Genomic DNA, 14,393 nt, shown 5'->3' on the forward strand with positions numbered 1-14,393 from the left:
GGCATCAAGAGCCCATACGAAGATAAGGACAAGCATGCTCATAGAAAGATAAGGAAAAGTTGTGATGCATGCTAATAAAGATAATTCTAATTTGATCCAACAAGAAAGCCCTTAGAAGCTGTATAATGAAGAAGAGCTCATACTTTGATGGAATCGAGCACCTAAACTTTGTCAAAAAAATGGAATCACAAGGTAACGAGTCACAAGGACACATGAGAGAACTACAATGACAATGGTAACATGCCGTCCATGGTAAACTTGTCACGATGGAGCTCAAGGATATCACCCCAACACTTTTCTTTCACTTTATTGTTTCACTTGACACTTCATTTGGAAACCTCAAAAAGTTTAGCTTTTTTCATCAATGCCAATATGGTTATAACTCATTTTCGATAGCTAAAGAAAACGAGAAAAGGTCAAAAGTGATTTACAGGGAAATGTCGTCAACAGAAATGTTTGTTTATTACCAAAATTTTGGTTGCCTAAAAGCAGTGCTGATGCATATAAGTCAATTTAATTTGGATATCTCAAGCAATCTATATCAAATACATGGGATATAGTTATTACTTAGTTTGTTATGCATAGCAATATACACACAATTTAGTTTGAGCTTAACCAAACCCCATAAATAGTTGTTTAACAAAATATCCAAGCAATTCATGGCTTGGGGTTTCAAGCGTTCTGTTTGATTTGGTTTGAGCCCGTAACAATTTAATGGTTTGAAGTTAAATGACTTAACAAGTCATGGTAAGGACATTTTGAAATATTTATTAAATTTGAATTACCTTTACTTTATAACGTTAAGAGCTACAACCTATTAACATAATATAACATTTGAGATCCAATATTTCATCTTTACTCATTTATAAGTAACAAACTCTTCATTAAATAATTGTGAAAAAGCCAACACCAACTATTTGTTTGCACCAAACTGCAAAACTGGATTGTGAAACCACAAAACCAAACCGTCATACATAATAAACCATGATATCACCACTGAACAATTTCAGATTTGTAATTCTGTCTAACATTTGGGTTAAGCTTGTAGAACCCTAAAACCTGACTTGGTATTGTTTGGTAGGATTTAAGTTTTAAAGTTTTGAAACAATTTGGTTTGAAATAGTTTTTAGTTAAGACTCTGAAATTGAACCAAACCATAGACAATTGCTAGTTATGCAACCACACCATACATTAAGGTTATTAACTCAAAAATATCAGAAGCTGAGTTGACTAGATCAATGGCAATATCAATACTATTACATCAATGTAAATGCAATGAGAAAGCGGAAGGCTTTTTTGGTGTTTCAAAAAGCTGATCACTTGACATCAATGGAGATATTGATATTATTGATTTCGTTTTTTACAAGTTTACAATATTCAGATACAAATTTAACCATTTCTAGAAATCCCTGTAACTTGACCATATGCCATTCATTGATGAAGATATTGTCTCTGTTTTCTTATGTAGACACAAACAATATTGTTAATAACTTTGGTCATCATGACACAATCAGAATTCGGAAAATATATAGAAGAAAGATTATTTACCCCTGATGATTATATGCAGCAGAGGTAAGATGTTGATGGGTATGTCCATCTCTCCATCCCTCTTAAATTCTCTCATGGACAAATCATGGATAAATCAAAGTGCAGGAGATTTTTCTGCCAGTAATCAGTGTCTTCATGCAAGAAATAATGGGGTATTATGAGAAAGATGAGATTTTGTAGGAAATCGAGGAAATTTATGTTTTTCTATTGGCTTTTCATCTAATGTTTCTATCCATCAAGTTAAAATTTCCAATCAGCTCTTAAGTGAATGAGGGCACCTCTTTCCAGCATGGTGTCTATATTTACTTCTTTAAAGCCTCATAAGCTGCATTCACTTCCCGAAACTTCGCCTCGGCAAAATCTGATCATAACCGAAGAATTATGTTTCCTTTCATAACCATAAACTCAAATCAGATGGAAAAAGAAAAACAAACACCAACTCAATCTATAATATATGCTCATAGTTCAAAAGCTTATGTTAATAGTCTCAAGCTTGACTTACAGAGGTTTGCAAAATTGCCTACTAGAATTCTTAAATTTCAATGATGTCACCGTGAGGTTGTGAATGCAAATCTCAAGCATGGGTCTTTTAGCTGCAGACCAAAGACTGCTAATGAATGAAATGGAGAATATTCATACAACCATGCCTATTCAAATTCTCAAAATTTTGGTATAGAACATGTTGTAACAGTAAAGATTGTGCTTTGCAACCATGAGGTGGTGAGTGCAAGTTTCAAGCAATGGGTGTCTTTTAAGTTTCAGACTAAGGACAATGCTAATAATTGAAATGGAAAACATGCATAAACTCTGTTCGAAGATATACGTTTATGAGATTATGCATAGAAAAAGTTCGATCCTAAAAAATGGCCTCACAAATTTACTTCCAACCGTTCGAAAGTTGAAACAACATTGGCAAATGGTATCTAAAGCAATGGGTTCCTTTTAAGTTTCAGACCAAGGACCATGTTAATAATTGAAATGGAAAACATGCATACAACCCTGCTAGAAGATATACATTTATGAGATTATGCATACTAAGTTAGTCCTAAAAAATGGCCTCACAAATTTACTTTCAACAGTTCAACAGTTGAAACAGCATTGGCAAATGGTGCCTCAGAGTTTTCATCCTAAATCACAAGCTCAAGGAAATACCATTATAACTACAGACTGAGCTCCAGACTTGTATGCAAGTTCACTTCATTCATTACTTAATCAAGAAAGACCGTTACTCGTGGAGTTATCCTTGCCTAGGTTTGCCAACAATACCATCAAGATGACCTATAGCAGAGTTGAGCACTTCATTCCTTCAAACTAAATGCCTCATCAATATGCTTGAGTGAATATCCTCTACAAAGTAAGAAGGTGAAAACTTGATAATCCCTTTCGTGATGAATGAGGTCAAGCTGTGTAGCTATTCATCATAATGCCCAAATTGACATATCTTCATAGCAGCATTCCCACATCACTAACGTGAAAATTGCTCCCCAGAGACAAGTTTAGGCTAGACAAATCCCATAATACACGTACTCCATGAACTATGCTGAATTATCACCTGACTTCACATGAGAGGAAACATTCACGCAAGGTTTTACTTCCATGGACAGAGATCCAAGCTCTCTTCATGGTAGTAGATTGCCATTGGTCTCATTCAGCTTAAATATCTTGGTAGTTAAGATGGAAACAATGAACCAGTAGATTGGGACATTTCTTGCAAAAGAAATAGGATACAAGTGTAATACTTGCTGAATCAGAGAGTGAGTGAGGACACTATCATTAGGCTACCGATTGCAAGGCAGCCATTAATGACCAACATGGATCTGCCCAAATGAAGACTATGATTGGACGACACCTATCCTACTGGACAAAATCTCTATAAAGATTGTGATAGACACTTTGCATGCATAATTCCCTTATATCTAAACATTTATTCAAAAGATGGGGCAAGCGAAGGAAGAGAGAAGCATACCCTTCCGATGTTGATTTCGATCAGGATGATACTCCATAGCCTTCGCTCTATACGCAGCCTGCATTAGAATAAGTGTGTCTAATTTTGAAGAAACATTATTAACTTAAATTGGACTTCAGAGAAACTATTCAGACATCTAAGCTACAGCCACAAAGTGATCTTATTCTTCCTTGGATACAAAAACCTATTAAAAGGAAATGAAGCTGAGAGCTATATTGTTTTAGGTAAAAAAAACAAATCCTGAAAGTACTAAACATTTAAAAGAGGTTAAAAGTTACTAATTTACAATTTTCTCGCCTTTATGCTACTTCCCGATAAAATTCTTATGCCCAGCTGAGTGCATAGCATGTTTACCACCTGTAGAAAACTGAAGCTTAAATTATTTTCTTCTCTACAGTGAAACGTAAAATGGTAGGCTCCAGGATTGGCATGTGTTTTATTCAGCTAGAATTATATTCGGATGTGTGCATGAGTGTGCATCAAATGGTAAACTTCAGCTTATAGACTTCAGGTTTGAGCCTTACATAAAGTAGTATGTTGGCTCAGATATTGTTTTGAAAGGGTGATGCTTGGCAGCATGACAAACCTCTTTTGATATAGAACACAAAATTCAGTTTCAGAGCGTATGAATACTGATTTTCTGTTTTTTCTAATGTGTTCAATCAAGATTACGTTGGAAACTCTAGATGAGGATTTTCACTGTTAAAATTGTATTTATAATCCACTGACTGTTTTTACGCTTTTAGGCTCTATCAGAGGAACTGGTTATTTCCTCTTCCATAAATTATCAATAAAGAAATACCAAAGGGGCACCAGTTTTCAGGGCCAATTCTTGGGAATAAAGGGCCATCATGCATTTTATTTGAGCACAGGAGTGACCACCTAAAACCTAAAGGGAAAACACCGAGACAAAGTAATATTGCACATCTCTCTTCGCCTCAACCTGCAGTTCCTCTCTGTTTCTGTGTCTATGTGTGTGATCCAAGGGTGCTCCGCTCTGCTCTCATCTCCCTTCAAAATGGTATCAGAACAAAGGTTAAGGTGTGCGAGCTTCTCAGATCCCTGGAGTTCACAGGTCAGCACAAGCAGGAGACGGGCAGGGGGCTGTGACAGTGAGCACAGCTTACAACAGGTCGCACAGGGAGAAGACAAGCAGGGGGCTGCAACAGTCAGCATTATTTTCACATCAAGAGTTTTTACCACAGAGTAATAACACCCCTTCTTAGGAAGAAGTCATATACAAGATATGTGTTGATTTGGTTCCATTGGTTGGCCTCATCATGGACGATAAAATTTCTATTTGATTCTATTCTACTCTATTCCCTGTCTGTCTCTTGTGTGTGTGATTATTGTTTTTGATGCATTATCTCTTGATTATTTGTATAGTATGCAACAGGATACAGAAACTGCAACACAGAGGGCCCAATACCATGACGGTTTAGTAAGCAGAAAATTTTCCCGTGGACGAGAAACTTTAGCACTACTCTTGGCACATGCTTAATCGGGGAGTATATGAAGAGGGTTGCTACAAATAACTTGACAAACAGATATGCTTCTTTAGTATCTTTCCCAGACCAGAGGTGATGGACCTTCCCAGACAGGAGACAATGCACCCTTCCTACGAGAAGAAGCACTAATAGATTGGACCTTATCCAAACAAGACAAAGCAAACTCTTCCACAGACATTAGGAGTTGGTCACACAAACTATTTTGCCTTGTTAAGACTCGGTTCCGGGTTCTATTCCATAGAGAGGAATTTGTGTGACAAGTGTATCGAATAGCCACAATTTAGTTTGTGGCTCTTGGAACCGCACATGTGCACATTGTCATTCAAGAGCACCAAGGGCTGGATATCCACTAGAAAGTCAGGCACAAGCAGAATCCCATAGGGAGAACTCAGGCCGTCTAAATGTTACTTCTAGGTATGAGTAGGATTGTGTATATGCCATCTTTTCATCACAGTTATAAATTTAGGTATGCAGATATGCACAAATACCCTAGAAGAAAGAATTTGCCAATTGTGTCATTAGGGAGTGGAATATGAGGAGCATTATGTGTCTCATTGTACTGATTTTTAAGAAATAGATACCATTGACTCTTTAGTCATGGATTTGCTCACTATGCAAGGAAAGGAATATGCGGACCAAAGGTGCTTGGGGCTTTTCTTCCTAGTACTCAAGAGACATAGGGAGAAGTAGTTGAAGGACAACAACGCAGCCACAGAAGCTTATCAACAAAGAACAATTACCACTTTCTACTCATGCTACAAGTCAATCAAGGGTTGCACAAATGGGCTCCCAACTAGGACATTGCAAAGGGGTTACAATAGATTGGGCAACAGCAGTTTGTCATGCATGTAGACTCCAGTCTCATGAACCACAATCCCACCATCCTCGTCATTGACAAATAAAGGCCATTATATCCCGCCATCATGAGTGCTTCCCTCACTTCGGAAGAATCTTTTTCTGGATTGACCAATCTTTCAAAGACAAAAATTACATGTCCTATCCTGTTTCTATTTACTCTTTTACTTGGTTGCATTTATTTTGGCTTGTTGCTCGAGGAGACAACATTTTAAGAGGCAAACTCTTCGTAGGCATTATAGGCCATTTTGGCCTCTTAAAAGACATTAATAACATCTTTCTTTCTTTCTTTCTTTCTTTATCTATTTATTTCTCTTTCTGGAAAACATTCCAATATGGTATCATATTGTACGATAGGTCTTAAAATATAATACCGTATTGTATTTTACACTTTAACAGCCTTGCCAACATGGAGTTTCGAGAACCAGGTATTACAAAGAAATATAGCCCATTATCACTCTGGAGTTGGTCAATCAAAAGCTCACCTCAACCTATACAAGATGCATGAAAGAGTTTGTCGATTCCATGCCTCTATTCTTTACCAAGGAATCTCACGTGACTTTGTTAGAATCTTAATTAACATTAAGTACAATTAAGAAAGAAAATAAGGAAGGGAGCTAGTCCACCCAACCACCCCCAAGCGAAGGTGAAAGACAGATCCAACTTCCCCGCAGGTGTCATATACCAGCGAGTTTGGACATGAATTGAACCTTGGGATTGTACCGAGGCACACGTGTATGAAGCTAGAGCTTTGCCACACTATCATAGTCTCTATCTCAAAACAATAAAGAAAAGAGATCCCCCTTTCATGAAGGTAGCTAGCCTTCTTATATAGGCTCAAATCCTAAGCCCTTGTATGTTGTATATTTGGTTGCTTCGTTTATAAAAATTGGTCAAGTGATTAAACACTCTAAAGTTATCTCCCATCATAGAATTGAGATAACTGTTTTCTCATCCTTCATTGTTTATGAAGTAGTCCACAACTAAGATTATGGTTATGCTCGTAAAATAATCCCCCTCTTTAAAAGATTGCACTCTTATAACGGAAAGTCAAGAAAGTTTGTTTTAAGAGCATCTTCTTGCTCCCAAATAGCATCTTCAATAGAACCATCCATTCAATTAATTTTGAACTCTTGAATATGCTTAGAATGTAAATGTTTAGTTTTTTAATCAAGAATCTTTTCTAGTCTATGAGGTTTTGATGACAAATCCTCAAGAATAACGAGAGCTCTTTGAGACAACTAACATGAAACACAAGATGGACTTTAATACCCGCTAGAAGGTCGAGCCTATAGTGAAGGCAACACGAGGATTAGGGTTTAGGTCAAAAACAAAGAGGGAGAGAGTCTGAGTGAGAGAGAGAGATGCACGCTATCTTGGGTACAAAAGAGTGTACCTCTTTTTTGGTTTTTAGATATTATGTATATACAACTCAAAAGTGTGCTACGAGTGCGTTCACACTCGTGCACTAATAAAAGGCACGATGGCCCTTTATTCCCAACAACCTCCCACCTAAAGGCAATGTGCCGTGAGAAAAAAAAACAAAAAAAAGTCAGCTAAGTCCAAGTATGTACAAAGCTGAACTACATACGTACATCTATCCAACTCCCATCATCTGTCGGCAATGAGCAAATCGCTCAGCTGGAAGACCCTTCGTGAGAAGATCTGCAGGATTATTATTTGTATGTACTTTGACAAGCTCAATGTTCTTGCTGTCAAGTACATCTCTGATGAAGTGATACTTCACCTCTATGTGCTTCGTCTTTGCATGAAAGACGGGATTTCGAGCTAGCATGATAGCACTCTGGCTGTCACAATGAAGAATAGGTAACTCTGTAATGCCAAGATCTCTCACTAGATATGAAAGCCATAAAGCCTCTTTGCATGCCTCAGTGGCAGCAACATACTCTGCCTCTGTAGTAGACAATGCAACACACTTCTGTAGTCTGGAGATCCAAGAGACTGCTCCTCCTGTGAAAGTAAACACATACCCAGAAGTAGACTTCCTGCAGTCTGCGTGACCAGCATAGTCCGCATCCGTAAAATCAACGACGGATGCCTTTTGCTTTCCAAAGCAAATACACAAGTCCTTTGTGCCTTTGAGGTATCTCATAATACCTTTCACCGCTTCCCAATGCTTTTTGCCGGGATTTGCCATATACCTACTAACCACTCCCACTGCAAAGGCAATATCAGGGCTTGTAGCAACCATCGCATATATCAAACTGCCAACGGCAGAAGCATATGGAACCTTAGCCATTTCAGCCTTCTCATCATCAGATGTAGGGCTGTCTTCTGCACTGAGTTTCAAATATGGAGGCAATGGAACCCCTATTGTTTTCCCCCCCTCCATATTGAAACACTGCAAAACCTTAGAGATATACTCCTGCTGAGATAGAAAGAGTACCCCTTTCGATCGGTTTCGGAGTATTCGCATGCCAAGGATGTGATTTGCATCACCAAGATCCTTCATATCAAAGCTGCCATGAAGGCTTTGCTTCAATGAATTCAAGGCATTAACATCCTTGCCAGCAATCAACATATCATCAACATACAAAACCAAGATAATCAGGCTGCCATCTCCTGCCTTCTTGGTGTACAAGCAATGGTCCACTTGACTTCTACGAGAACCTTGAGACTGCATAAATGCATCAAATTTATGATACCATTCTCTTGGTGCTTGTTTCAACCCATACAAACTCCTTTTGAGCTTACAAACCATCTTCTCTTTGCCTTTAGTGACAAAACCTTCAGGCTGCTGCATATATATGTCTTCATGCAGATTGCCATGTAAAAAGGCGGTCTTCACATCCATCTGTATGAGCTCCATATCTTCAGCTGCAACTAAGCCCAAAATGATTCTTAATGTAGTCATCTTGACTACAGGCGAGAAGATCTCATCAAAATCAACTCCATATTCCTGCTTGTATCCTTTTGCAACCAATCTTGCTTTGTACTTTGGCGAGGAATCAGAAATTACCTTCATTTTATAAACCCATTTGCATGGAAGTGTTTTCTGCCCTTTAGGCAATTGCACCAAATCCCAAGTATCATTTTTCTCAAGAGATTCCATCTCTGACAACATGGCTTTATACCATTTCTTATTGTCCTGTCTGTCCATTGCTTCCTTGAAGCAAGTCGGTTCGCCACAATCCGTTACCATGAACAAATCTGTCAGGCTGTCTAGTAACTCTAGACGATCTCCTAACCCAATGCTCATTGTTTGGTAGCTGTTGAGCCTGCAAATCAGCATTCACAGCTTGCTGTTCTAGCTGTTCCTGCACATTTGGTGGCTCATCATTATTGGCAAAGACTGGCTGATCATTTCCAACCTCATTTTCTGCATTTGCAGGTAATTTTACAGCAGGTGTTTGCTGCTGTACAGCGGGCACATTTTCCTGTCTAAAAGGTATTTCTTCTCGGAATACAACCCTACATATTTCCTCAGTCTTTTCGGGTTGTTTATGCATGCGATTTTCCCGGAAGATAACATCATTGCTGTGTACTATTTTTCTTTTCTCGGGATCCCACAATCTATACCCCATTTCACCCTCGTCACCGTATCCTAGGAAAATACATTTGCAGGACTTTGGCTCAAGTTTGTTGCGTTGTTCTTTACGAATGTGCACAAAAGCCTCACAGCCAAACACTCTCAAGTGAGCATATGAAGGTGGCTTGCCCGACCACGCTTCTTGGGGTATTCCCCCTCCCAAAGACCTGTTCGGCGACCGATTAATCAAGTGAACAGCTGTCATAACAGCCTCTGCCCAAAAACCATGGGGTAACGCAGCATGAGACAGCATAGTACGAACCTTATCTTAAATAGTCCGATTCATACGCTCTGCAACTCCATTTTGGGGTGGATTATAAGGGGCAGTGAGTTCCCTCTTTATCCCTTTGCTGTCACAAAATGCTTGAAAAGCCTTGGACACATATTCCCCACCATTGTCAGAGCGAAGACACTTAAGTGTCTTATCAATTTGATTCTCAACTAATGCCAAAAATGTTCGAAATTTGTCGAGCACTTCATCCTTGCTACAAATAGGGTAAACCCATACCTTCCGTGTAGCATCATCGACAAAAGTGACTAAGTATTTCTTTCCCCCTAATGATAGCCCTGGCATCTGACATACATCTGAATGTACTAACTCAAGCGGGGACGACTTCAGCGAAAGAGACTTTTTATGAGATGTTTGTACATGTTTACCATAAATGCAATGATCACAATGTTAAAAATCAGCATAACGAAGACACGGCAAGTAACCCAAACGAGAAAGTACTTTCATACCAGTTTCACTCATGTGTCCCAACCGGCCATGCCACAAAGAAACACTAGGCTGCTCGGTTATGGCAACATGGTCACTCACACTAGATACATGGAGAGGATACAAAGTATCACTTTTACTACCCTTGGCAATAACTCTAGATCCCTTACAAATCTTCCATTTCCCATCACCAAAGGTTGTGTGAAATCCATCATCATCTAGCTGTCCTGTGCTAATCAAGCTCTTCTTGAGCTGAGGTACATGCCGTACATGATGAAGTGTGAAAGCAGAACCATGCTGAAACTGTAATTGCACAGTGCCAATACCTGCAATTTCACATGCATAGTTGTCCCCAAGATGGACAACACCATGTCGACCCCCTATGTAATCTGAAAACCACGTGAAAAGAAGCACCGGAATCGAGTATCCAAGTGTGCATGTCACCATCCGTATCTGCAAGTAAAGCATGTTCTCTATGGCATGATGAAACAAAGAGTACATCATTTCCACTATCACTATCATGAGTGACTACATTCACCTCTTCACTTTTAGTATTGCCTTTCCTCAGTTGAATGTCTCTCTTTTCTTCTATGAAATCATCTATCTTCTTGCCCTTTCCTTTCTCTTTCTTCCATTTGAAACAATCACATTTAAAATGACCTTTTTTGCCACAGTGATGGCATTCTACATCTTTACCACGTGATTTACTACGGCCATAACTATCAGATTTGCCTAGAGGACTTATTGGATGCATTATTTTGCCGACTCATCTCTTCCATGAGTAGAGAACTCTCTACATCGGCATAAAGAAGCATCGCATTTGAATTGCTCATAGCAGTCCTGAAAGTATCCCAACTTTCTGGCAAGGTGCAAAGTAAAAACGTGGCCTTAAACTCATCATCAATGATGAATTTCAAGGCAATCAACTGGCTGAAAATGGAATTGAACTCACTCAGGTGAGTTGACATGGGTGTGCCCTCTGTCATACGCAAATCCATAAGTTTCTTAAGCCAATAAACTTTGCTAGCTGCCGTCTTTTGGGCATATAGTTCCTCTAGTCTAATCCATATAGAATAGGCGGAGTCCAAACCTTCGATATTAAAAAGCAAGGTATCAGAAATCGACAACTCAATAGTCGAGCATGTAAGCTCATTCAACTCTTGCCAATCATCTTCGTCCATATCTATAGGCTTTACCCCTTTGACTTTTATAGGCTTTGCATGCTTCTTTTGCAGCAAGATGTTGTAGCACTGCTTTTTCCAAACCGCAAAGTTATGTGCACCCTCAAGCTTCTTGATGTGCATAAGGTGGCTACTTTCACTGCTGCTAGTCATGATTTTAGCCCAAACAGAGGACCAAACCTACATTGCAGAAAACGTGACCTACTCTGCAGAAACCCTAAACTCTGCTCTGCAGAAACCCTAATCTCTGCTCTGCAGAAAACCCTAATCTCTGCTCTGCAGAAAACCTTAAACTCTGCTCTGCAGAAAACCTTAAACTCTGCCTGCAGAAAACCCTAAACTTTTCTCTGCATAAAACCCTAAACCTTGGCTCTGATACCAGTTTGAAGGCAGCACAAGGATTAGGGTTTAGGTCAAAAACAGAGAGGGAGAGAGTCTGAGTGAGAGAGAGAGATGCTGAGAGAGAGATGCACGCTGTCTTGGGTACAAAAGAGTACCTCTTTTTTGGTTTTTAGATATTATGTATATACAACTCAAAAGTGTGCTACGAGTGCGTTCACACTCGTGCACTAATAAAAGGCACAATGGCCCTTTATTCCCAACATATAGGCAGATGAATAGATACACTTGAGAACTATGAAATGTCCACAAAATCATGGTACTAATTTAGCACACTTACCTGTAGACAACGTCGTCAAGTAATGAGGCACACATAAAATCTCTTTTCGTCTAGGGAGAAATATACAGGAGTGTCAATGCTGGTCAGTATAAAACGAGCTCCATCCTGAGCCGTTTTTACATTATCCCCAGCTATATGCAACATGTCTTGCATATTCCTAAGAAAGCTTGGCGACTTTGTAGCTCATCATGATGAATGTTGACATCAATCAGGGCATGTGGCTGAAAACTATACATTTAGCATAAAAGAACTATATCCAGTTCATGTATGTTTGGGGCTATTATAAGCGAACTCCAAAATAGGAAGATATTGTTCCCATTTAATAAGCGTCTTAGTGACATATGCTTGAAGCATATCTTTAATGATTTGATTAACTCGATCCCACAACTACAGTTAATGGTTATGTTCATAATAGATTCCCACACCCCTAATAGATTCATAATACAACCCAACAAAATTGTAACAATGATTCATTGGTGGGATAAAACGTTTTGCAAATGAATATGAAATCCCTAGTACTCCATATGTCAAAAGATTTAAGAGAACTGAGGCTTAGCTCTTTAGTAGTAAATTTTGTTCACCGCTCATAAAACATAGGATGACAACATTGAGAAAACCGATCCTCATTCTTTTAAAAGAAGACATCTTAGAATTATCTAACCCAAACACTAGATTTTTATATATGGCGTTGTTTAAAACCATTTATATGCTCCTTGTAGCTAGCATGAATTATAATCTTTCACACTATTCTTTGAAATATTCAATTTTTTGGTACTTCTTTATGTTTGGTCAACCCACACAAACAGACCCAACTGAATTTGAAGCATCAAATTTTTTTTAAACAATACTATAAAAAAAGAAAGTGGTATTGATTAAGCAACATGATTAAGAAAGTGGTATTGTTGTAATTGTGCATATGACAATTGAGAGAAAATTTATAATAATACCTTTATGTCAGCCTGTGAATATGTACCAGCTTTTGAACTGCAAATAAAAAAATCAGAATAAAAATATGAACATTTGCAGCCATTTATTACAAAAATAAGGAAAAAGGCCACAGAATAATACTCATCGAGGCCTAAGGCTCTGAGATGATGGGCACTAGGAGATCTTGAAGGCCGTTGGAATGTTTGAAATCTGTTTTGTTCAGCAGCTTTCCATGCATCCCAATCTGATTTGGTCCATGACCAGTCATCCCGGACACCTTGGCTAGGATCAATTTTCTCACCGCTTTCATGCCATTTCTCATAGCCTCGAGTATGGTGTGCTCTTTCCCTTTGAAAAGCTTCTGCCATCCGTCTAACACGCTCCTGGGAGCCTTTTATGTGAGCATTGATCACTAAGTTTAACCATTGCAAAGAATTAGGAAACAGTAAGTAAAAATACTTACCAATCTCTCTAATTCTTCCTTGTCAAAGAAACGATTCCCAAACAAACGTGGCCAAGTATCATCAGTCTCTCCAGCATCCCTATGAACAAAGGTTTCTCTCTTCACAGTGCGAAACCCATCAGATGTCCAATATGTAAAGCGGTAACTTCTAGTGCCACTGGTACCATCACTGAAACCATGCATTCCACTACCACTTCCAGATGCATTATTAGAATGAGATCTTCCATTACTAGGACCAGCAGCTCCACTTCTAGAATAAGCCTTCCATTTAAAGGAATTGAGTTAGTGTCTGCGATACAAGAATCTCTCTCTCCTACAGAAGATGGACTCAAGTTTTTACACCAAACTTACTCCTCAAAGGGACCAAGAAATGAACTTCGGATAATCTCACCCTAAACCAACTTAAAACCAGAAGTAAGCAACTCAAGAACATGCATCAAGTCAAAGTGGCCAAGCAAACATTCAAGAGTTCAGATTTCTAGAACTCTTGACACCCCCTATAATTTGCTTATTTATTATATTTACTTTTTTACTCAACAGAAGACAAAATTGGTTGACAGTCAGGGAAAACACCAAGACTGTCTTCGCCAGAGGAGATGGTTTCATTAATCAATATTTTGATATGACAAATGCTGCCAGTATACTTCCTCAACACAATCCCAAAAGGAAACCCTGCAAAAGTGAGGAAGCACACTCTTTGCCTATCCTAATTACTATCACCAAGGGTTCAAGGGTGACAACTGCCTTGAAACTACAAACTTTAAAAGAACGGTAAAAATGACTAGCTACGAAAATCACCCATTAAAAACAGCAAACAATAAAATGACGAAAATCAGTAAGGCAAAAAACAATTGATAACAAAATAAGCTTCTCAAATATATTAGCAGAGCAAAAGTGTATTTGGACATTTTAGGCTCCGATTTTCTTCCTCGTGAACTACCAACATGAAAAGAATCTGATTGAAATACATAGCATATTGCGATTCCTTTAGGCAACCAAAT

General features: G+C 38.6%; 1 protein-coding gene across 1 annotated transcript; it reads right to left on the reverse strand.

Moving 5' to 3' along the window:
* Positions 1 to 1,320: 1,320 nt before the first annotated feature.
* Positions 1,321 to 13,662, reverse strand: LOC147852012 (uncharacterized; the record flags this gene model as incomplete). Its single annotated transcript, XM_087334400.1, has 5 exons — positions 1,321 to 1,909; positions 3,515 to 3,572; positions 12,950 to 12,986; positions 13,071 to 13,312; positions 13,393 to 13,662. Coding segments are annotated over 5 exons (666 nt in total), but the record flags the coding sequence as incomplete, so codon positions are not given.
* Positions 13,663 to 14,393: the final 731 nt, after the last annotated feature.

The sequence above is a fragment of the Azolla caroliniana genome, unplaced genomic scaffold (assembly GCF_043228905.1).
Source record: "Azolla caroliniana isolate FFs.n. ecotype wild unplaced genomic scaffold, voAzoCaro1.0.p SCAF_18, whole genome shotgun sequence".
Lineage (NCBI taxonomy): Eukaryota > Viridiplantae > Streptophyta > Polypodiopsida > Salviniales > Salviniaceae > Azolla > Azolla caroliniana.